We start from the raw sequence: 21,839 nt of genomic DNA, 5'->3' as shown, positions 1-21,839 counted from the left end.
ATACTCGGAGACTGAAAATTTTTAGGGAGCAAGATGTATTTTACCAACCGCGGTATAAAGACATCCTTGCTTGGAAGGGTGCAAACTTAATACCACAATTTGAAGTAGATGTAGATATCCAAACCTAAGGGCATTTCACAACAAATGGCAGAAAAACCAAGTCTACAAACCCTAACAAATAACCCAATGAAGTCGTTGAGAACACAGCAACTTAGACACACAAAGATCAAACAAGATCAAACATAACCCAACAAGGAATAACCAAAGTTTTAGGATCCTTTAATACATGGCTAATAGAAGATAGCCAGTGATACTACAATAGTGCAAGGACCGGTGTGATTGAATGAGGATAACACTGTATACCCATTTATGATGAGAACACTGAGCCTGTATGGTAAAGATAAAACAAACACTAGAATCCCACACTAAGTTGTTAACTTGTAATGAAGCCAACTGCAGGGGGTTGATGAAAATGTTTCATGGAACAAGGCCAGGTTAGGCCATGAAACAGATTAATAGCCAACCATGTAAATGGCACCGACAAAAGATTATTATAGAAAAAAAGTAACTTGCATGTCTATGATTCAAAACATTAAAAATAAATAACTAAAATCAGCTCAAAAATGGGATCAACTCAAAGGAAAAACTTGATTTCTGCATCCTCATACAGTGTGAGAGGGACGAGGGAGAAAAAACACCTTTTCCTTCATTAGCTTGTCATTTTCCTCCTCTAGCTTCACCGCCAATGATTCCAGCTCAACTTGATAAGCCTGAAATTCAATCCAACATATAGCACTACATTTAGATAGAATCCATTATTAAAAAAAAAAAAAGAAAAAAAACATTTTTCAGTATCAAACAATTCACAAATATACACATCATTACGTCAACATTGAAAAAGAAATTCAAATGGGCATAAAAGCATATAGACAACATTACTTGCTTTCGTTCTCTAGACCTAGCAGCAGATTCTCTGTTCTTGATCATTCTCCGCTGCCTCTGCTGAGCAGCCTTATCGAGCTGCTGCTCCAAAACGGGGCGCCCCCTCTTCCCTCTCCCTCCTCCCCCTCCTCCGCCAACGCCACCTTCAACCACTTCCACCCCATTCCCGAACCCTATCACCGACCCTTCCATGTTCTCCATCCCTTGAAACGGCGTCGTCGGCAGTGGATCAAACGCGAACATGCCGCCACCGCTGCCCAGCCTATCCGTCAGCGCCATCGGCATCTTCACCTCCTCGTCGATGGGGACAACGTCAGTGACGTCGTCAACGGCGCCAGCCTTGGCAAGGAAGTCCTCGAGCGTCATCATCTCTTCGGGAGCTTCCTCCTTGCACTCGCGCCGTTCTCCGGCGACGATCTCCCGCCACAAGTCGTCGACGGTTTTGGCTGAGGCAGGGGCGGGGGAAGGGGCTTCGAAGAGGGAAATTTGAGCATCAAGGAGGGTGGCATCTTCGGGCATTGGGATGAAGTTGGTGGTAGTGAATTGTTGGGGTTTTGGGGAAGTGGATGGTTGTCGTTGGAGAGGTAGTGGAGGATCGGGGTTTCTAGAATTTGTTGACGGCATCAACTTCGACGACGCCATGAATTGGAGATTTTAAGTGATGAAGATGGTGATGATGGTGTTTTTGTGTGTGCTAGGGTTTTGGGAATCGGAGAATTGGGGATTTTGGGGAGTGAGAGTGTGTTGTGATGTGCTGTCCTCTGCAGTGCTGGACTCGAAGCTTCACGCCTTCTCCAATGTGTTTGTTTGTTGTCTTGTCATTTTTTTTTAAATTATTGAGTATTGAGTTTTTTTAAACAGAAAACCAATAACTTATACCATATAAAAATATAATTTAATTTTAATATATTGTGAGTATAAAATAATTATATCTATATATTTAATTACATAATATTATATTAATAAAAATAATTATTTTTTATATTAATTGTATATATAATCATTTAATAGATATAATTATAACAATTGTATAAAATATTTTATAATATAAACACATCAAAATTAAATTCATAAAAATAATAAATTTTTGTTTTCTTTTATTTTTATTTAATCTCTTGTTAAAAAAATTATAAAAGTAATAAAATTTTAAATATATTATTTTAAAAGTTATTTAATATATAAATTTAATTAGATAACAATGTTAATTATTTACTTTATAAATGTATTAAAATTATATTTTAAGTTTATTCCTTTTTGATAAAAGAAAGATAAAAAAATGATTGAATAATGAATATAAGGTTAGTTAAATAATAATAATTATTATTATTATATACATACTAATAGTTTATAACTATGGTGCTTATGATATTTTAAAAAATACAAAAATATTATTTGTGTATATATTAAAATTAATTATTATATATTTATATATAAATATTTGTGTAATTTAACTTATTTTTAATGTGTATTTATATTTTTAATATATATTTTATATTAATGATTAATTTTAATAGCTGTTTTTAATATATACATAGCATAATTATAAAAAAATATTATTAAAATTAAAATAATTTTTTATTATTTAATATTTTTATTTTAAAATTAAAAAATTACTAAAATATAAAAAAATATTAGATTTTATGAATGAATTAAAATTTACCTAGTTATTATTGATCAGTTAGACTTTTTTAACATGAATATATAGAAGAAAACTCCAAGCAAAACGTGACAAATTACCAAATTGGTAAACGACATGAAACTTTGAAAGAGAGCCCTCCATAAGTCCATATTCCATACTCCTACTCTATAGCATATTATAGAAGCAAGAAACTTTTGTTAATTATTCTTTTTTTTTAATATCATATGAATTATTTTGAAGTTAAAATTTATTATTATTATTATTATGAAAATTTGATGAGTGCATGTCCATTTACATACATGTACATTGACATGCATGATTCTCACGCATTTTTGTAACGTCATTTCTTTTGGATTGAGATAGCGATAAGGGTATATCAAACAAGTACGCACGTACCATAATATAAGACGCAATATTATGTCATGTAATAATAATTAGTTGGACACAAAAGTTGAGGGTAAAGACTAAAGTCATCTATCTGTCATTAAGAATTTCATCTCATACCATATTTGGTAAGACTCGAGTAACACTTTTTAATTTCTGAATAAATATATAGCGTGACTTACTCTACTATTCTACTCGGTAGTGTGTTTCAGTTGGTAAATGCTCAATTACAGCTATACCTTTAATGCTTAGAGGCTTCATCCATGCCCATAATTACGATGACATAGTTAATTAACCCGTTAACACTAATAATTTGATTATTGATCCACATGATTGTAACAATATATATGCATTTCATTTTGTCATGTCTCAGCTATTTACAATTCAAAGTGTTTCTTCTTCTTGATGAAGCTACTTAATATACACACACATATATAAGGAACAATAAAACATGCTTGATTAGATAAACAAACCAGATTATTGATAGTGGCTTTGGATAATTTTCCTGTTCAGTAGTCATTTTTTGTTCAATTTCAAGCACTGAATATTAAATTCACCAGATGGGCCATGCAACAATCAAGAGGTAATAACCTATTAGGATCTCTAATTTTATCCTTCTTGTTTACATAACTCTACACTGATTTACAATATTCTATATCTTTAGTGCTCTATTTCTTTGATTCACTTTAAAATTAGTAACTTCTATTTTATATATATATATATTTCTGTAGTTGATCTTATGGGACTTTTATTACCAAAGAAAAATCTCAAATTTAAATATAATTGTATTTTGATTTATATCAGCCTTCCTTAAAAGCCAAGTTAGTTCATATAATTCAATTTCTGTTGTTCTTAGCTTTTGCAGCATAAAGTTTGTTCCTCAGATCAACCAAGATGGAAGCTAACCAAGGTATACATATACATGCTCTTATAATTCAATTTCACCACTTTTCATTTGGCTATAGAAAATTTTGAAAGGATTAATTATCTAGTTTTATCTTCTTTATAAGAGGCAAATCATGATATTAATTTTGGCAAGTATTTTTTCTTAGTACTATGTCATTTTGTTAATAAATTAGCTTCTTTCTGAGATCATATTTTATTTTTCTGTTAGGACAAAATCAAATAAACATCAACTTTCATGAGGAGTACTTAAGAGCACTTAGGACAAAATCATATGCTGATTGCTTCAACAAAGCTCAATTACTTGCAACACAATCTTCCATAAATTATAGCCACAACACCTTCTTAGAATTCCTCCTTGAACCTGATCAAGAAAGTATCCTTTCCCTTGTTGAATCAGCAACAATTTCAATGACTCTAGAACTCAGAAACCTTATGCTAAGTTACTTTGACATTAGTGCTGAGGCATCACACATTTGCACCTGTCTTCTCAAAAGCATCAACCAAATCCACTATACTCATGAATTCATTCAAAGAGCACTGGACAGTAATAAGAATAATTGTGAATCTTCACAGAATTTCGAACTAATCGTCTTTGAGCTCAACTCATTCATGTCCTCAAGCAACCCTTTTTCGAACCACAACTTCAAGCTCATAAACGATAAGTACTCGTCCGTGTTGCGCCATTTGAGATCAATGAGAACAAAAATTGGAAGGAAACAGAGGATTTTGAAGTACTTGAAGAGGTTGTTTGGTATTTGTGTGACAGCAACATGTGGCATAGTAGCAATCATGGCCATGGTTATAGCATCACACACTCCTCTAACATCACTATTCATGGGGATAGCAATTCTCAACACCCAATTGAAGCATCTTAAGAAAAAGCTTCGAAGATGTAGTAGAATTTCATCAAAAAGTGATTCCCTTAGTAAAGTTTATGATCAACTTGATATAGCAGCTAAGGGAACTTACATATTGAACAGAGACTTTGATACAATGAGTAGATTTGTGACAAGGATTCATGATGAAATTGAACATAACAGGGCAATGGTGCAGTTCTGTTTGGATAGAAAAGAGGACAAATTCTCTTTGCAGATTGTGAAGGAGCTTGAGAAAAATGATGTTGGGTTTAGGAAACAAGTGAAGGAACTTGAGGAACATGTCTACTTGTGCCTTGTAACAATAAACAAAGCAAGGGCTTTGGTCATTAAGGAAATGAAAAAATAAAACAAGACTTTCAAATGTTGAATGCAATGTACATATATACCATACATATATGAACCTTTTATTGTGTAATTATATGATTATTATAGATTCAAAGAATGGTTTTAAAGGGAGGTTTTTCACTTTTTTTTTGGGTTATATATAATCTAACAGAATTTATGAGGAGCTCAAGCTAAAGTTTTATTCAGTATAGATATTAGTAGGTCAATCAATCATTCTTATTTTATAATATGATTCCTACATAATAAAATCTGTTACTATAATATATGCCTTTGACTAACTTCCATAATTGGAGGTTGCAATTTCAGACACCCAGCGAAGCTGTCTCCCGTTGTACCTTACCCCACAGAACATGTTTCATTTCCATAGTTTTTATTAACATTAAAAAAATTTTAAAACAACAAATTTAGTGTTAAAGTTACACATTACCTAAATTTATTTATTTGGAAAAAATCTATATGACTTTTCCCTTATGTCAGAACTCAGAAGCTACATTTCTTGGTACAATTGTGACAAAAATAAAAAAGTAAATCGGTGTAGATATCCACACTACAGATATAAAATATTTTAAAGCGGTACCTATATCCAATGAACTGAGTATTTCTGGCAAAAAAATGAACCGAGTATTATTTAGAAGAATAAAGTCTTTTTTCAAATTATTAAACTACTCTTTCATCTTAACTCATGACAATAATAAAAAATTTCATAATCCATAAATTTAATTCAACAGAATACATAAATTTAGTTATAATTTTAATTTTTATTATCTTATATTATCTTATCTTTACTCTTATCTTTCGATAATATTTTCTATATATATTTAATTTTATCTTCATAATTCAATTCAATTCAATTCATCAACAATCAATACAGCTCTCTCTTTTTCTTTTCCTATTCTTTCTTTAAGCACAGAAGAATCGTGAAGGAAACAAAGATGGCGGGCGGTGGCGGAAAGGTGTCGTTCAAGGTGACACTCACCTCTGATCCCAAGCTTCCCTTCAAAGTGTTTAGCGTTCCAGAGGCTGCGCCTTTCACTGCCGTTCTCAAATTCGCTGCCAAAGAATTCAAAGTCCCTCTTCAGACCAGCGCTATCACCACCAACGATGGTGTTGGCATAAACCCCCAGCAGAGTGCAGGGAATGTCTTTCTTAAGCATGGATCAGAACTGTGCCTGATTCCCCGTGATAGAGTTGCTGCTTCTTGCATCTTACGGGGTGTGTGGGCGGATATCAAACCATTTTATTTATATATACCTGCACTATTGTAGTCTGATAGTTAAAAATATTAAGTACCAGTGTTACTGATCTCAGATTGGGATCAAAGGGTATCTTTAATTATTTGAATAATGAAATAAGTTTTTTAAAAAAAATTAAAATTATAACTGAATTTATGTATTCTATTAAATTAAATTTATGAATTACAAAATTTTTTTATTATTGTCATAGATTAAAATAAAAAAATAGTTTAATACAAATCACCTACCTCCTATCAATCCATTAATTTCTACATTAAAAACTTTATTTTTTAGGATAATTTATCTGAATAAAATAAATAAAATTTAAAATTATAAATATATTAAATCATAATTAGTTACATATTTTATTTTAAATATTTTTATATAAATTAAATTAAATTAGTTCGATTTATGTTATTTATATATAAATTGAATCAATTTAATTCGATTTACTACGTGTATCATATGTTAATAATTGTTTAACTTAATTTGATTTACTATATATAAATTATATTAATAATTAATTCAATTTACTATTAATACATAATACATATATATAAATTAAATCAAATAAATAACATAAATTGAATAAATTTAATTTGATTTATATAAACATATTTAAAATAGAACATGTAACTAATTTTAATTTAGAAATTTTGTATAATTTTAAACTCTATTTATTTTATCCCGGTAAATTAACGATTTCTGATTCTTAAAAAGTATTTTGTCTATGTTGTCAAAGAAGTAGCATCATGATTGTTATGACTCATGGTCAAAACCAAAGGTGATTATTGGCTTATTGCAGAGTATTTCCGTTTATTCTTCACCCCTTCAGTGCACACTTCCACCGCTATTGTTTCTGGGTCTTTCTCTGATTTTGGTTCTGTTGTTGACCAACTTCGACGTGCTTGTAATTCGGTTGAGGTTACAGTTGTAAAAAAAAGTTTCCAGATTTGAGCTTACCAAACGTTCTTTCTTCGTGCTTCAGTGACCGGTCGGTATGCTTAGCTTTGGATTCATCCAAGTTTTGTTTTTTGGTCACTGAAGGGCAACTTGGTAATATCAGAAAAACTTGAAAGTAATTGCAGCTGTTCTCAGACTCAGATATACAAGGAAGTGTTGTTGATTTGAAGTCCCTTTTAGCTTGCAGGCTTGGGTGGAGGGGTTTGGTTTCTGATTGGGATTTTCAAGTTTTGGACTTTTGGTTTGCTGAGTATGTTTATTGTTAGCAAAATTGTTACAAGAATGATTGCTTTGAATTGGGAACATGGGCAGTAATGGGATTGAATATTTGTCCAATGAGGTATTAGAAGATGGTTTTGATAGCCACCAACAGGAGGAAGATATCAGGGAAATGGATAATGAAGAGATGATGACAAGGGATAGAAAGTCTATAAATGGAAAGCATGGTTTATCTTCTTCATCAGAAGTTGGTTCTTCACCAAGGAGAGGTTTGTGCTCATTTGCTTCTATCATTTGATCTGTTAAGTAGCCATTGAGATCAATAATGAAGGTGTTTTTAGGAGGGGAAAGAAATATTCTAAAGTGACAAGATTGTTAAACTGATAAAGTGAAATGTTAGTTATCATTGAACTTGTAATTTTCACTTTATGGTAGTGTGAAGTTACTGATTGGATTCTGTTGTTTTCAGATAACTATTTGATTGATTAAACTTTAGCAATGTACAATTAAGAGAATGAAGAAAAAGAGAAATGGCAGAGTTTATGCAGACAAAAGGCCATAACAGTTAATATCTTCCGGTTGTTGTATTTTGTTTGGGATATAACTTAAAAATTGCTGTTGTTATTGTACCCATTGGACTATGGTATCTAAATTGCTTCCTTCTGGAAGATTTATTGTGTTTGCTAAATTTTGCTTATGTTCATGAAGGCTTAGAACATTGCACCACAGCACCTGTTGAGACTCGGAGAAACCCACTTATAGCTGACCATGAGGTTATGCTCTCTAGATCAATGACGGAGAAGACCCCGAAGCATGATCTACTATTGGACAGATTGTCCGAGGATGAGAAGGTAGATGGAGGTGTTGTTTTATCTGCATGATTTTATATTTCAGACTTGTACTTCTGCTCTTTTTGGAGTGTTTTTAATTCTAATCATAGTAAGTTATTCTCAAATTATTCAGTTTCTAATCATTTAATATTTTTCAAAACATGTAAAATCTCATGGTTCTATTGTGAATGTAATATATGCTGAATATATTCAGTGTTTCGATTATGAGCTTATTTACTTCTAGAAAACAATAATGCCTTCTGGTTCCCAACATGTGTTTTGGTTATTATTTATGGTTATGCCTTTGAAGATTTTTTATTGACTTTAAGCTCTGTGTTTTTCATTTATGCATTGGATTTTTTCCCTGTGATAAGCAAGTTCACAACATTTTCTGATTTTGATTCACAGCAACAACTAATTGCTGACCTTGTGAGGATACAAAATGATGGGACTGTTGAAGTTGATCTAGAAAGAAGTGCATCTGTTGCTTCAGAATTGCTAGAATTCCAGTCATTTGACGAGTCAACAGCGAGTGAAAATCTTATTCGTGAAGCAAAAACATCAATTCCACGGTTACAAATTGTCATACTTGTGGTTGGAACTAGGGGCGACATACAACCTTTTCTTGCCATTGCAAAGAGACTTCAGGCATGTTCAAATACATATATTCGGTTCATTTTGTTGCTCATGAGAATCACCTTATATTATAATTGATCTGATTGCATCATTTGGAAAGATGCAAAGCCTTTGTTTAACAGTTTTTTTTTCCATACTTGTTTCTTTTCTTTCTTCAGAGATGAACTAATATTTACTTGCAGGAGTATGGTCATCGTGTTAGGGTGGCAACTCATTCTAATTTCAGCACATTTGTAAAGTCAGCTGGTGCAGATTTCTATCCGTTGGGTGGCGATCCACGTGTATTGGCAGGATGTAAGAGTTCCTTGCTCAAAACTTCCATTTTCAAGCAGTATAGTTTATATACCACTCAATGAATTGTGAAAGTTTATAAGAGTTGAGAATTAGTCTTAACAATGTGAAATAATATCCAAACATTTCTTGCCAGCCTCAAACTGCATATGGACCTAAAGCTGTCTATAAGAAGTATCTGATATGGATAGTTGCATGATAATAACTACCAAGAAAATATCAGTTCTTGGAACAATTGCAAATGCAATCCAAGTGTCTTAGTTAAATAACCCTTTTGTCTTTTTAAAGTGATACATTACCATGTGTTCTACTTTCATTTGATTCTTTGTTCATCTGCTGCTGATATACTGAAAGAGTTATTTCAATGATAGATATGGTGAGGAATAAAGGTTTAATCCCATCCGGGCCTGCAGAAATATCTATCCAAAGAAAGCAGCTGAAGGACATTATTGATTCCCTTCTTCCAGCATGCACGGCGCCTGATTTGGAAACCGGTGTTCCATTCAGAGCCCAGGCTATTATTGCCAATCCTCCAGCTTATGGTGAGTAGTTAGTAGATCAAATATAAAGTGTTAGTAATGTTCTTAGAAAGGGAATAGGAAAACTGGGATCATAAAAGTAACTTGCAAATTTGACGTTTGAAATTCAGAGGCTTTTACATTAAAAAGCATGTAGAACATAGGAGTTTGTTTTTCCAATTTGTTTCCCAAATTCATAAGATCTGTTATTGATTGCTCTTTGTTTCAAAAGAAAAGTTTTCCTTTCATTCTTGCAGAGCATGTTTATTGTTTGCAAATTTGTGTGAAACTGGCACATGACTTTTTAAGAATGAAATAGATCAAACTCTATCATCTGCTCTGGCTTGCAGGACACACACATGTTGCTGAAGCCCTTGGGGTACCTCTTCACATCTTCTTCACAATGCCATGGACGTGAGTTTAAATTGCCATAACAATTTTATATAGGTAAGATAAGGTTTCATAACAAGTTAGGCATGACTTCATAATTTATATTTAATATGCAGGCCAACATATGCATTTCCTCACCCTTTGGCACGAGTTCCTCAAAGTGCTGGTTACTGGGTAAGTCTTTTGCTGAAACAATATTTTGTTATTTGATTTTGGTGCTTTTGTGGTTTCCAATAGATCTTTTGTTCCAATATTTCCTTCTGGCTCCAGCTATCTTATATAGTTGTGGATCTACTAATATGGTGGGGAATAAGAGGAATCATCAATGACTTCAGGAAAAACAAATTGAAGCTTGCTCCTATTGCATACTTCAGTATGTACCGTGGATCGATATCTCATTTACCAACTGGCTACATGTGGAGTCACCATGTTGTTCCGAAGCCAAGTGGTATGGACAAGGATGTAATTGATAGTTGCATTATATGATTAAGTCCTAAATAGAAATTGCTAATCATGTTTAACATATTTGCAGACTGGGGACCTTTAGTTGATGTTGTTGGTTATTGTTTCTTAAACCTTGGATCAAAGTATATACCACAGGAAGATTTTGTACAATGGATTCGGAAAGGGTCACCTCCAATATATTTTGGATTTGGGAGCATGGTATGGCATTGTAACTCGAACTCAAATCTGATTAGTAGTAACTTTTGTCCCACAACTTCAATTTTTCTGTTTGGATGTTCAAGAAAATGAAGCACGATGAGATTCACCAAACTGGATTCATAGAACTTTTGCCTCTAAATTCTAATGGCCTACCATTTTATGATGCACGAGAATGCAGCATTGCTCTTTTCTTCTTCATTTTCTTTTCTACTTGTTAATCTGAATGGCTATTCTAATGTTCATCAGATAGTCTGATCGATCACTCTGGTGTAGAACAAGAAAGGGTACTCAGAATTCTCCATATTCATATTAGGCTGAATTCTGAAGTTCCTGAGGTAATCTACCTTATAGGAACTCAAATAAATAATCATAGCCGTGGAAGCAGCCACTGATGTAATTATCAGGTTAGGCTGCGTACATTACACCCTTTGGGTGCGACCCTTTCCCGGACCATGCGTTACGCAAGATGCTTGTGCACCGGGCTACCCCTATTATAAAAAATAACAGTTTCTTGTCATAGCATTAGCAGTTTCTAACTAAAGTAGTATTATTTTTTGAATTGCCTAAACAAAATTGTTGTGCATACTTTGCCAGCCACTAGAAGACCCTAAAAGCACAACAGATGTTATATTGGATGCACTACAGGAAACCGGACAACGGGGAATTATCGATCGGGGTTGGGGCAATCTTGGGAATCGTAAGTATTCTATTCTAATTTCTGTTGAAGTTAGAAGGTGTTATTTCCCATAAAATGTTACATTTTGTTCAGTGTAGTTTTAGATAAATTACATTAGTTGCACTATGTTCTTCATTATGTAGTGGAAGAAGTTCCTGACAATGTTTTCCTACTGGAGGAATGCCCTCATGATTGGTTGTTTCCTCAATGTTCCGCCGTGGTGAGTTTCAACATAAGTTCTTGTTTTAGGAAGTGAGAAAATAACTTGGAAAAAGGTTAAACAACCCCAAAAATTACAGGTGCATCACGGTGGAGCTGGAACTACTGCTACAGGTTTAAAAGCTGGGGTAACATGCCATACTCAATAATCTCTTCTCTAATATATTTTCTTTTGAAATTTGAATGCCTTTGGATTTAAATGAAACTGATTCTGGTGCAACAAAGCAGTTCTTTTGTTTTATTTTATGAGAAAGTCTATGTGGCAAACATCTTTTCCTTGATTTAGGTGCGGCCTTTCTCCAGATCCTATGTTACTGCACGATGCTTGTTAACTGGACAGTCTGGGCTGTCCTTTCTTTTACCTTACATTTGAACCGATACTAACCAACTTTCCACTTTTTTACACTAAAAGTATTGGCCTTGTAGCATTACCTGGGAGTTGGCTAGTGTTGACTCAAAGACAAGATAAATGCAAACTAAAAATGTTGGTCACCTAACATTTCTCTACATTTAACTCGCAGTGTCCGACGACCATTGTTCCGTTCTTTGGAGATCAGTTCTTTTGGGGAGATAGAATATGTCAGAAAGAGTTAGGACCGGCTCCGATCCCGATATCCGAGCTCAGTGCCGAGAACTTATCAAATGCTATTAAATTCATGCTCCAGCCAGAGGTAAATTTCCAACTCAAGAGGCACATTTGAAGTTACAAAGATTTTCAAGTCCATGACGTATATACTTGTATAATTCAGGTGAAATCTAGAGCAATGGAAATTGCTAAGTTGATTGAGAATGAAGATGGTGTAGCCGCTGCAGTTGATGCATTCCATCGCCATCTACCTGATGAGTTGCCACTGCCAACTCCTCCTCCGGTAGCGGAGGATGAGCATCCTAGTTCTTTGCAGTGGTTTCTCGGCCAACTCGGAAAATGGTGCTGTGCACCTTGTGGTGGTGTGTAGCCCCTTTTTTTTGCATTTTGCCATTTTCATTATTTCATTCATTATAGAATTAAATCTTGTAGGATAACTCCAATTTTTGTTGCCTTTGGTACTTCATTCATCTTATGCGAGAGAAATAGTATGACTAAAAGTAATAGTATGAACTATGAAGTGAGCTTGCTCTTGGAATTCTTATATGATGAATTAATAAAATCAGCAGAGAATTTTTTTTCAAAAGAAAGTCTAATCTCTTTGACACGTTAAATTTCATCAATTTGGGAATTTGTTATGCTCGAGTCTTGATATGCTTCACAACTGGGTCGCCAACTCACCAATCATTTAGTACAAATTTTCACGAGTAAATAGTCAAAGTAGTTTATTTATTTTTTAAATTAGTCGTAAAAAGAATTTTTTAATCAAATGTGTCTTTCAAATATTTTAAATTAGTCATTTTAGTTATTTTGTTAATTCCGTGCTAACAACATCAAAATGACACCTTAAGTCAATTAAGTGACATTGAGGGATTCTAATGTCTCAAATTCTCCTCTCAATTAGGTTTTGATTTAATCTAATTTCATAAACTTATCATGTTAATAGTCAATTAAGACTTTTATGTGCCACATTAAAAATTTTGGCGTCGTTAATAAAAAAAATAACAGAAAAACTAATATGATTAACTTAAAATCTTTTAAGGATGAATTTGATTAAAAAATCTTTTAAGAACTAATTTAAAAAATGAGTAATCTTTTTAGAATAAATTTGAGGACTTACTCAAATTTTTATTGAGCCAAGATTCTCCCGTGGCTGATTTTCTTATCCAAAAGGGTGTTAATGAATCTTGTTTTTTTTTTTATGAAATAAAAAATCTAAATGAATTCGTCATAAGTCAGTCCAGCATGCTTAGGGAGGACTCAAATCCCTGTCTTTCGCAGCTACCAATTTCTTGGTGCTTCAATGGATTCCATTAGAACCAAGTGTATCACAACTTTAATACATGAAGAATGACATAACACAACTCTGAAGTAACTCGTAACAGCTCTATGTAAAAAAGTCAACAACATCATTAATAATTTTTTTTTAAAGAAAAAAAAAAGCCATGTTTTGATATATGGGCTTAAAAAACCTTGTAAAATTTCCCAGAGCAGAATTTGTCTGGAAATTCGTTAACTCATCTCATAAGTATCTGTTATTTCCACCTGTAACTGTAATTACCTTTCACTCCTTCACACTCTTTGATTTATCGGATTCTCTGTGTCTTCAGCTCATCCATCATGAGGTGGCCGGCGCCGCCGCGGCCTACCACCAAAAACGCCGGCTTAGGCGTCGCCGCCATTTCCTACATAGCCATCGACTACCTCCGCCATGTCTCCCCGGCGTGGCACTCACGCCTTATGCCCGTGCTCTGGATCTTTCTCGCCCTCGCCGCCCTCGCTCGCGTCCCCTACTACCGCCATTGGTCCGAGGAGTTTCGCTCGTTGATTCCGTTCGTCGCGTCAATAGTGTTCATGCTTGCCGCTTTACTCTACGAGGCAATTTCGGTTCGCTCCGTCACCGCCGTCCTCGGCCTCCAGTGGCACCGGTATCAAACTGTTACAGTTAACTAACTCCATTTATTTTCCCTCGCTTTCCGTGAATGGATCTGTTGTTTCTTTAATCGATCTCGTTGTAATTGTTGATTCTTTAATGCGAATCTAGCGTTGTTGAATGAAGTCAACGAACTAGATTTCTTTAATGTTCATGGAGAAGGAGAACTACCGAAGATTGGATAACCTATTATTGGCTTGTGATTTTGAAACTAAAATGGTCAATGCTAGTGATCTTGACTAGTCCAAGATTCTTCAGTGAAGAGAATTTTAGCTTGCTACTGTATGATTTTGCTATAATTTGCACGAACAATTTCTTTAACCTGCTGGTGTATTTCTATTAGAAAGATCAAAACTTATGTACTTATTTTGTTTTGACAGCAATCAACCTCCTCTTCCAGATTCTGGTCAATGGATTCTCCTGGCATTGAATGAGAAACTCCCTAGTGCAATTGTTGCGTTACTAAGAGCTCCTATTATTGGATTGCACCATTACTTGATGTTGTTTATAATGTTGGCTTTCTCTGTTCTATGTGACTCTGTAAAGGCCCCAGGCTTTGGACTAGGTGCTAGATACATGTTTACCATGGCAATTGGTCGTCTTCTTCGTGCCATCAGTTTTGCATCTACAATTTTCCCATCACCGCGTCCCTGGTGTGCTGATGGTCGGTTCAGAGTTCCAGCTCATCCCCATCCCTGGCTTCAGAAATATTATATTCCCTATCAGTCAGATCATATTGCTATCCGCCAGGTGATAAGGCTAGATGAAGCTTATGGTATGTGTGTAGTGTATACTATAACTGAGTTCTAATCATTGCTTATATTGTGGCCTGTAAATATTAACAAAACAAACTTATAGGTCTCTTAGATCTTAGTGCTCATTAGTATATCCTCTTCAATTTTATCTTCCTTCATAATTTTTTTCTGCCCAAAAGGAGTATCTTAGAATTGAAACTGAAACATACTAGGTTCTGGACATTGTCATCGATTGCAGCCACTTCAGGATGGTCTGTTGTGGTTTTATTTGATATGTATTGAGTTCCTGACCTTCACTGGAATTGTGGGAATTTTAGTTTCTATTATTTTGTTTTCAGTCCTTATATATGGTATTGGAAGCTTTTAATAAGTTGGATCTAAAGCTTTCACATTTATCATGTATCTCTTCCCCTACATCTGTATGAACTAGTCCACCTTCGCAGATATTTTTGCTTGAGCAAGAAGGTTATGCTAAAGTGCTAATCAACATACTTTCCTTTCATAGTTGACATTGGAAAACCAGTTGATGAATACCGGCCAAATTGGGGTGCAATGAGCTTCCTGATTGATTTCCTACGACCCACTGCCTCTGAAGGACCAACATGGTACAGTCTTTTAAAGAAAGCTGAAGGTGGCTGCAATGACCTCATATACAGTGGCCACATGCTTGTAGCCGTACTGACAGCCATGGCTTGGACTGTAAGTTCTGAAGTTCCTTGCAAGATTGCATTGTCTTATCATTTGTGTCTGTGCGCGTGTGTGTGTGTGTGTGTTTTTTTTTTTTAATTTTGAATCATGAGCTTAATTCTTGACTTTTCTATTTTAAAAAATGGTTGCAGGAAGCATATGGAGGGTACAGTTCAGCTCTTGTATGGCTTCTTGTAGCGCATAGTGCCCAAAGAGAAGTACGAGAACGCCATCATTACAGTGTGGACTGTGTTGTAGCCATCTATGTAGGGATCCTCCTGTGGAAGATGACAGGTTTCCTCTGGTCAAATACAGTTACATACAGTGACAGGAGGCTGGCCAAGCTTAAGAAGATTGAAGGTAGACTAATCCAAGCTTCAAAGGACTCAAACATGGATAAAGTGAGGGAGCTTCTCAAACAGCTCGAGTCGAGCGATGAAGAGAGCACTTTTAGCAAGGGTAGGGCAAATAAATATGGACGGTGGTTTCCTTTTGCCGTCATTGGCTTTGCACTTGCCGTTGTCCTTCTGGCTTTCACATTGACAAGCGATGGGTGATCCTCTTACCACGACCTAAACAATTTATTATTTATAGTGTCCCGTTTTGTTTCAAATTTGTAAGCATTTTTTTATGTATCATGTTCTTTTTGTCTGCGGCAGTTTTTGAGCCATTTAACTGCACTTATGTACCTTAATCGTCATGAGGTTGACAGTGAGTCAATGAGGGCTTCTTGTGCTGATGAGTGTTGGGTTCCTAACATTTTCACCACGGCCAATTCTCATCTCCTTGTATCACTATTGTAAGTTCTTCTGTATGAATATAGATCAGGATTACCGAACTTATCCCAGTTCATTGGGATTCATCACTCTGTATTTTGTTTTAGATGGTGGCAAAGTTTTTTCTGCAAGGAAGTGCTCTCTTTCCTCCTTCCTTCGAAATCATATGTATGCCAAAGTGTGCATGTAGCTTCTAAATTGTGATTGAATAGTTGTAGTGACCTTAAATTGCTCTGATAGATACAATAATAATAATAATAATAATCAGGTTATTGCATTGTGATAAAAATGAGCTAATAATTAATCAACATGTAATATTCAATTTTTTGTTAAATTGTTCTCCTAACAAGACATGTATATTTAATAGAATTTTTTGATAGTAAATAAATAAAGTTTGCTCATATCGTTAAATTATATTGATGCAAGAAAAAGAAAATGAATATTAAGAATATGAATCACATGGAATTGGAAACCTACTCTTGTACTGATAATGAAGTTGAATATAGCAGATGGAGAAGTGGGGAAATAGTACATCCAATGAATTGTTGCACATGTAGCATCGCTTTTGTTTTTGAAGGTTATTAATCCATGGACCATTAACGTGTTCAAACTTGAAACACAAGAAATACTTGAAAGAGTAGAGTGCAAGTGCAAGCAACAAACACAGATATTATTTTGCTTTACTCAATAAACTATACTCACTGGTTTTGTTTTATTTCGCTATCCTAAACCAAAGAATCCCTCCCAAATTCTCTCGCAAGTTCCAATGGCACTTTCCGTTTCCGCGTCTTCCACAATCGCTTCTCTCAACTCCTCCGAAGCCTCCACGCGTTTCGCACCTGCTTCTTCTTCCTTTTCCTCTGCTTCCGCAAAGCTATCCTCGCTTCAATTCCCCCTTCGCTCTCGCTTTCTTCGAATTGGAACTGCTTCCTCTCCCTCTCGCCGCCGTCGAATCCTTCCTCTGGTAACAATAAAAACAAAACCTAATTCTTCTCAAGTTTCGTCTTCTATGCCGATTATTTACTATTCCATTACACTGATTCCTGAATTGTTTGGCCAATTTGCGATTTCAGAATTTTGAATGCATTTCTTTAAATTTGTTTAGGTTGAAGCAAAGAAACAAACATTTTCTTCATTTGACGAGTTGCTAGCTAATTCTGAGAAGCCTGTTTTGGTTGACTTCTATGCTACCTGGTATGTAATTAGTTAAGCTCTGTACTCATGTACTGTGTGTTAACCCTTAATCTTTGCATAATCAAAACTGAATTTAGTTGGTGACTTGAGTTAAGGCGTGGTTTTATTATACTAGGTGCGGTCCTTGTCAATTCATGGTTCCCATTCTTGACGAAGTCAGCACTCGCCTTAAGGACAAGATACAGGTAGTCAAGATTGATACTGAGAAGTACACCGCCATAGCCGACAAATACAGGATTGAGGCCCTGCCAACCTTCATCATCTTCAAGGATGGAGAGCCCTTCGACCGATTTGTGAGTTGCTTTTTGCTTTGGAATGTTCTTAGATGAGGGCTTTTCTTGCTTTGTTTAGTTTTGGTGGAATTTTGAAGTTACATTTATAAATCAGTTTAGTAAAGAGATTAATACAATAACAAAGTCTTGTCTCGCTAGGCAGACGTTATTGAGTTCTATCATATATTATGTCTACAAAAAAACCGATTATATATAGATCTTATTTGACCACCTGGTATTCTTTAAGTCTTTATCTATCTTTTATTCTTTATCCATCTTTAATCTCATTCACACTTTTGATTGAGTGTTTTGTCAATCTTTTTCTCACAAGTCCAAACAATCGGACATGTGATTCTACCATTTTTTCTATAGTAGATGTTACTCTAACTCTCTCTCTCTATCTCTAATATCTTCGTTTCTTATTCTATCTAATTGCGTATGACCACTTATTCATTTCTGCTACACTTAATTTATGTTCGTATTCTTTTTTGACCGTCCAACCCTCTGTACCATAAAAAATAGTCAGTCTGATAACAGTACAATAGAATTTATTTTAAGTTTTAAAAGCACATTTTTATTGCATATGAAATCACACACTTCGTCATTTTTATCTTCGACGGCCGAACTTACATTCTATATATTCTGTTTTGCTATAGCTGACCATATACTTTTAGAGTTTTTCTCCGTAAATCCAACTTCTTATTTAGGTCTTCTATTGACTCTTCCATAAGAATAATATTATCGACAAAAAGCATGCATCATGACACAGGGCTTTAGATATGCTTTGTGAGTACTTTTAAGTTTTCACACTAGTTATAGTTCTATCATACATATCTTTAATTGCACAAATATATGCGATCTTTATTCTCTTCCTTTCCAAAATCTTCCATAAGATCTCATTTGACATCCTATTATATGCTTTTTCCAAACCAATAAACACCATATATAGATCATTTTTATTATTAGGATACCTCTTCATCAATAAACACCATACGTAGCTTCAATGGTAGATCTGACTGGCATAAAACCAAATTGGTTCTGTGTTACTTGTATCTCCTATCTCAACCTCCGTTTTATCACTCTTTTCTATAACTTCATGGTATGACTCATGAGTTTGATCTCTCTATAATTTTTGCAACTCTGTATATCTCCCTTATTTTTATAGATAAGTACCAATGTGTTTTTTCTCCACTCATCTAACATCTTTTTTAACCTTAAAATCTCATTAAAAAGTTTGGTTAATTAACTGATGTCTTTCTCTGCAAGGCCCTTCTAAACTTCAATCGGAATATTATTGGGTCTTACTGTCCTACCATTTTTCATCTGCTTTAGAGTTTCTTTTACCTCGAAGTTTTGAATCCTTCGATAATAGTCGATATTTTGATCTTCTTCCCTTGAACATAGTCGATCAAGGCTCGAAAGAGTCTTCTGTCGTTCATTAAATAACTCGTAGAAGCAACTCTTCCACTTTTCATTGATCTTCTCATCTTGAGCCAAAACCTTTTCATCTTTATCCTTTATGCACTTAACCTGATTCAAGTCTCTCGTTCTTCTTTCACAGTTCTTTGCGATTTTATATATACATTTTTCTCCTTTTTTCGTGTCTAAAGATTAGTAGAAATCCTCATATGCTTTTGTTAAACTTTCTTAGCCATTTTATATTTTCACCAGTTATCTACATTGCGGCACAAAAATCACTTTTTAAAGCACTCACTTTTTGTCTTTATCTTTTCTTGTACACTCGCATTCCACCATCAAAACTCCTTATCTCTTGGTCTTATTCCTCTAGATTCACCAAAACTTTCTTTTGGTGTTCTTCTAATAACTTTTGTCATTTCTCTCCACATCTCTTCTACGCTTTCATCTCCTTCCTACTTTGTCTCTTCTCTTATCCGTCTTAGGAAGCTTCTTTATTCCTCACCTTTCGTCCACCACCACCTCGTCTTTGGGTTATTCGTATGATATCTTTTTTTCAATTTTTGCTCAACACGAAGATTCATGACAAGCATTCTATGTTATGTTGTTAAACTTTCTCTCAGAATAATTTTACAATTAATGCAAAATTTTTGGTCGACTCTTCTCAACAAGAAGAAGTCGATTTGAGAGCTTGTCATGCCACTCTTATAGGTTATAAGATGTTTGTCCCTCTTTTTTAAAATATATTTGTGATGAGAAGGTTAAAAGTTGAAAAAAGTCCAAAATAGGTATACCTTCGGTATTGACCATCTCGAAACCATGACCTCCGTGAATACTTGCATACCCAGTCACTTCTATTTCAACGTGGCCATTTAAATCTCCTCTTAAGAAAATCTTATCTCTCGAAGGTATGTCTTAAACCAAACTCTTTACATTCCCCCAAAACCTTATCTTGTGTTGCTTTTCCGAATCTAATTGCGGTGGATATGCGCTAATCACAAAAAGAGTATCTCCTTCCACCACAAGTTTGATAGAGATAATCCGATCACCCATCCTCTTGACATCCACTACATCCTTCTTCCACTGCTTATCCACGATAATACCTACCTTATTCCTATTCTTCACTGTTTTTGTATATCAAAGTTTGAAGTCGGAGGTATCCAACTCACTAGCCTTCGTACTTACCCATTTTGTTTCTTGTAGGCATATGATATTAATCTTCCTCCTTGTCATGGTATCTATCACCTCTATGAATTTTCCTGATAGAGTGCCTATGTTTCATGTCCCAAATTTCAATCTTTTGTTCCGACCTTTACTTTTAACTTTTTTTTTTTGTGAATTAGCTTATTTGCCTTCGTCCGTTCACGAAAACGCGGGAACCCTTGCTCATTTAACACTACACCTGAGCATCGATGCAGCAGCTGTTACTCATTTGACACTGTACGCGAGCTATATAGCGCGTTGCTTCCAGCTAACGACCTAATTTTAGCGTAATAATGTCTTTGATCCATGTCATGAAGATTCGACTAAGTTTTTATGTTGGTTGTCGAACGCCTAACACAACCCTCCTTTATCCAGGCTTGGGACCGATTATGTACAACAAGTGTAGCATAGGCGAAGTTAGTAAAGAGGTTAATAACACATTGTAATATTACTTCAACTTTGTATTGTTGGATATAGTGGACTTGCGTCTAGTTCGAAATTAGGACCGGATGTTTGCACATTCATTCGCATTCCTTATCTCTAAGGCTTGTTCTTGTTGACTTTAACATAACGAAAACATGCTTTGATTACATGGTTAAGAATCTAATAGGTGCATCTGTTCAAAAATGTTTAAGACCTTAGTCCGTGGTTGATAGTGTAAAATGGTAGCATTATGTTTGATGTTCTAGTAGATTGTCACTTGTTATCTTCACACTCATTATGTATATAAAACTATAAATATATTGAAGTCATACCATTATTTTAAATGTTAAGAGAGCTTCGCTTGCTGAATATATTTACTTGAAAGTTTCCCTTGTGCCCACCAATTTTTGGAACAAAGAAGAGTTCTCATGTTGAAGCTACATCGTATATTTTGTTTATTTATAGTTTGCATAATCTTTTTTATTAGTATTATATGGCTGGTTAGTTTGCTTGATTTTATATCTTCTCTTGTGGTATGATTTGCAGGAGGGAGCAATGAGTGCAGATCAGCTCATTGAACGCGTAGAAACTGGTCTCAAAGTCAAGCAATAAACCTAGCAAGTCTTTTGTTGTTCACCCTATCACTTTTAATTGTATAGTTTAATTAAAGCTGCACTTTCTGGAAATTGCTTCTCTACATTATCCTTTTCCTCTAAAATTTCGTATTACTTTTAACATTTTCAGGTGTAATGAAACCGCAAAGAATTCTTTCTGTTGGAATGTTGGATGTCATAGGTGAATATATTGGAAGACTAAACTATTACGTCACTTTTTATTGATAGTTTTGTACCTCAAATTGCTAA

The 21,839-nt window shown here is 34.6% G+C and overlaps 6 protein-coding genes across 14 annotated transcripts in view; 5 read left to right on the top strand and 1 right to left on the bottom strand.

Annotated features, from left to right (window-relative positions):
• The window catches only part of LOC107467873 (G-box-binding factor 4), a gene marked incomplete in the record, with an annotated part of 2,699 nt that extends 933 nt beyond the window's left edge, over positions 1 to 1,766 (bottom strand). Inside the window, 2 exon segments of the mRNA XM_016087091.3 lie at positions 699 to 770; positions 940 to 1,766. Coding sequence (XP_015942577.1) covers positions 699 to 770; positions 940 to 1,584 — 717 coding nt within the window.
• A 1,633-nt stretch (positions 1,767 to 3,399) lies between these two features.
• Positions 3,400 to 5,109, top strand: LOC107467752 (UPF0496 protein At1g20180-like). Its single transcript, XM_021131531.2, has 3 exons — positions 3,400 to 3,548; positions 3,822 to 3,875; positions 4,080 to 5,109. Exons 2-3 carry the CDS (start codon positions 3,860 to 3,862, stop codon positions 5,093 to 5,095), a joined length of 1,032 nt encoding a protein of 343 aa, XP_020987190.1. The 5' UTR covers positions 3,400 to 3,548; positions 3,822 to 3,859; the 3' UTR covers positions 5,096 to 5,109.
• An 888-nt stretch (positions 5,110 to 5,997) lies between these two features.
• On the top strand, positions 5,998 to 6,395 carry LOC107467771 (ubiquitin-fold modifier 1-like). Its single transcript, XM_016086947.3, has one exon. It carries the CDS (start codon positions 6,027 to 6,029, stop codon positions 6,357 to 6,359), a length of 333 nt encoding a protein of 110 aa, XP_015942433.1. The 5' UTR covers positions 5,998 to 6,026; the 3' UTR covers positions 6,360 to 6,395.
• Positions 6,396 to 7,070: 675 nt separating this feature from the next.
• LOC107467818 (sterol 3-beta-glucosyltransferase UGT80B1) lies at positions 7,071 to 12,899 on the top strand. Its single transcript, XM_052254771.1, has 14 exons — positions 7,071 to 7,777; positions 8,217 to 8,359; positions 8,747 to 8,980; positions 9,151 to 9,268; positions 9,637 to 9,807; positions 10,134 to 10,197; positions 10,290 to 10,347; positions 10,444 to 10,621; positions 10,706 to 10,836; positions 11,431 to 11,533; positions 11,656 to 11,732; positions 11,812 to 11,859; positions 12,253 to 12,402; positions 12,481 to 12,899. Exons 1-14 carry the CDS (start codon positions 7,594 to 7,596, stop codon positions 12,685 to 12,687), a joined length of 1,866 nt encoding a protein of 621 aa, XP_052110731.1. The 5' UTR covers positions 7,071 to 7,593; the 3' UTR covers positions 12,688 to 12,899.
• A 791-nt stretch (positions 12,900 to 13,690) lies between these two features.
• LOC107467819 (protein PHLOEM UNLOADING MODULATOR) lies at positions 13,691 to 16,614 on the top strand. Of its 2 annotated transcripts, none has more exons than XM_052253601.1 (5): positions 13,691 to 13,708; positions 13,928 to 14,245; positions 14,631 to 15,025; positions 15,511 to 15,704; positions 15,845 to 16,614. In XM_052253601.1, the coding sequence occupies exons 2-5, from the start codon at positions 13,938 to 13,940 to the stop codon at positions 16,247 to 16,249; spliced, it is 1,302 nt and encodes a 433-aa protein (XP_052109561.1). In that variant the 5' UTR covers positions 13,691 to 13,708; positions 13,928 to 13,937; the 3' UTR covers positions 16,250 to 16,614. The 2 variants fall into 2 exon arrangements, with proteins under 2 accessions (XP_052109561.1, XP_052109560.1); XM_052253600.1 differs by lacking the exon at positions 13,691 to 13,708 and adding an exon at positions 13,760 to 13,845.
• Positions 16,615 to 17,102: 488 nt separating this feature from the next.
• Positions 17,103 to 21,839, top strand: part of LOC107467820 (thioredoxin Y1, chloroplastic) — a 33,744-nt gene continuing 29,007 nt past the window's right edge. For 2 of the 8 annotated variants that reach the window (XM_052254017.1, XM_052254018.1), the window contains exons 1-4: positions 17,108 to 17,432; positions 17,574 to 17,662; positions 17,778 to 17,955; positions 21,523 to 21,597. In XM_052254017.1, the coding sequence (XP_052109977.1) occupies positions 17,235 to 17,432; positions 17,574 to 17,662; positions 17,778 to 17,955; positions 21,523 to 21,588 (531 nt within the window). In that variant the 5' untranslated portion in view covers positions 17,108 to 17,234 and the 3' untranslated portion in view covers positions 21,589 to 21,597. Of the gene's footprint in view, positions 17,433 to 17,573; positions 17,663 to 17,777; positions 17,956 to 21,522; positions 21,630 to 21,720 lie in introns of all 8 variants that reach the window. The other 6 variants (XM_052254019.1, XM_016087019.3, XM_016087018.3 and 3 more) reach the window with 5 other exon arrangements.

The sequence above is a fragment of the Arachis duranensis genome, chromosome 9 (genome assembly GCF_000817695.3).
Source record: "Arachis duranensis cultivar V14167 chromosome 9, aradu.V14167.gnm2.J7QH, whole genome shotgun sequence".
Taxonomy (NCBI): domain Eukaryota; kingdom Viridiplantae; phylum Streptophyta; class Magnoliopsida; order Fabales; family Fabaceae; genus Arachis; species Arachis duranensis.
Note: the sequence above shows the minus strand (reverse complement) of the source record. Positions and strands in the feature narration are given on the sequence as shown.

Bases quoted from the DNA above. Each gene is read 5' to 3' on its own strand.
- LOC107467819 (XM_052253600.1), top strand. From the start codon at position 13,775: ATGGGCTTAAAAAACCTTGTAAAATTTCCCAGAGCAGAATTTGTCTGG. The intron at 14,246-14,630 runs GTATCAAACTGT...TTGTTTTGACAG, and splicing joins CTCGGCCTCCAGTGGCACCG to CAATCAACCTCCTCTTCCAG. The intron at 15,705-15,844 runs GTAAGTTCTGAA...AAATGGTTGCAG, and splicing joins TGACAGCCATGGCTTGGACT to GAAGCATATGGAGGGTACAG.
- LOC107467818 (XM_052254771.1), top strand. From the start codon at position 7,594: ATGGGCAGTAATGGGATTGAATATTTGTCCAATGAGGTATTAGAAGAT. The intron at 8,981-9,150 runs CTTCAGGCATGT...ACTAATATTTAC, and splicing joins TTCTTGCCATTGCAAAGAGA to TTGCAGGAGTATGGTCATCG. The intron at 9,269-9,636 runs GTAAGAGTTCCT...TTTCAATGATAG, and splicing joins TCCACGTGTATTGGCAGGAT to ATATGGTGAGGAATAAAGGT.
- LOC107467771 (XM_016086947.3), top strand. From the start codon at position 6,027: ATGGCGGGCGGTGGCGGAAAGGTGTCGTTCAAGGTGACACTCACCTCT.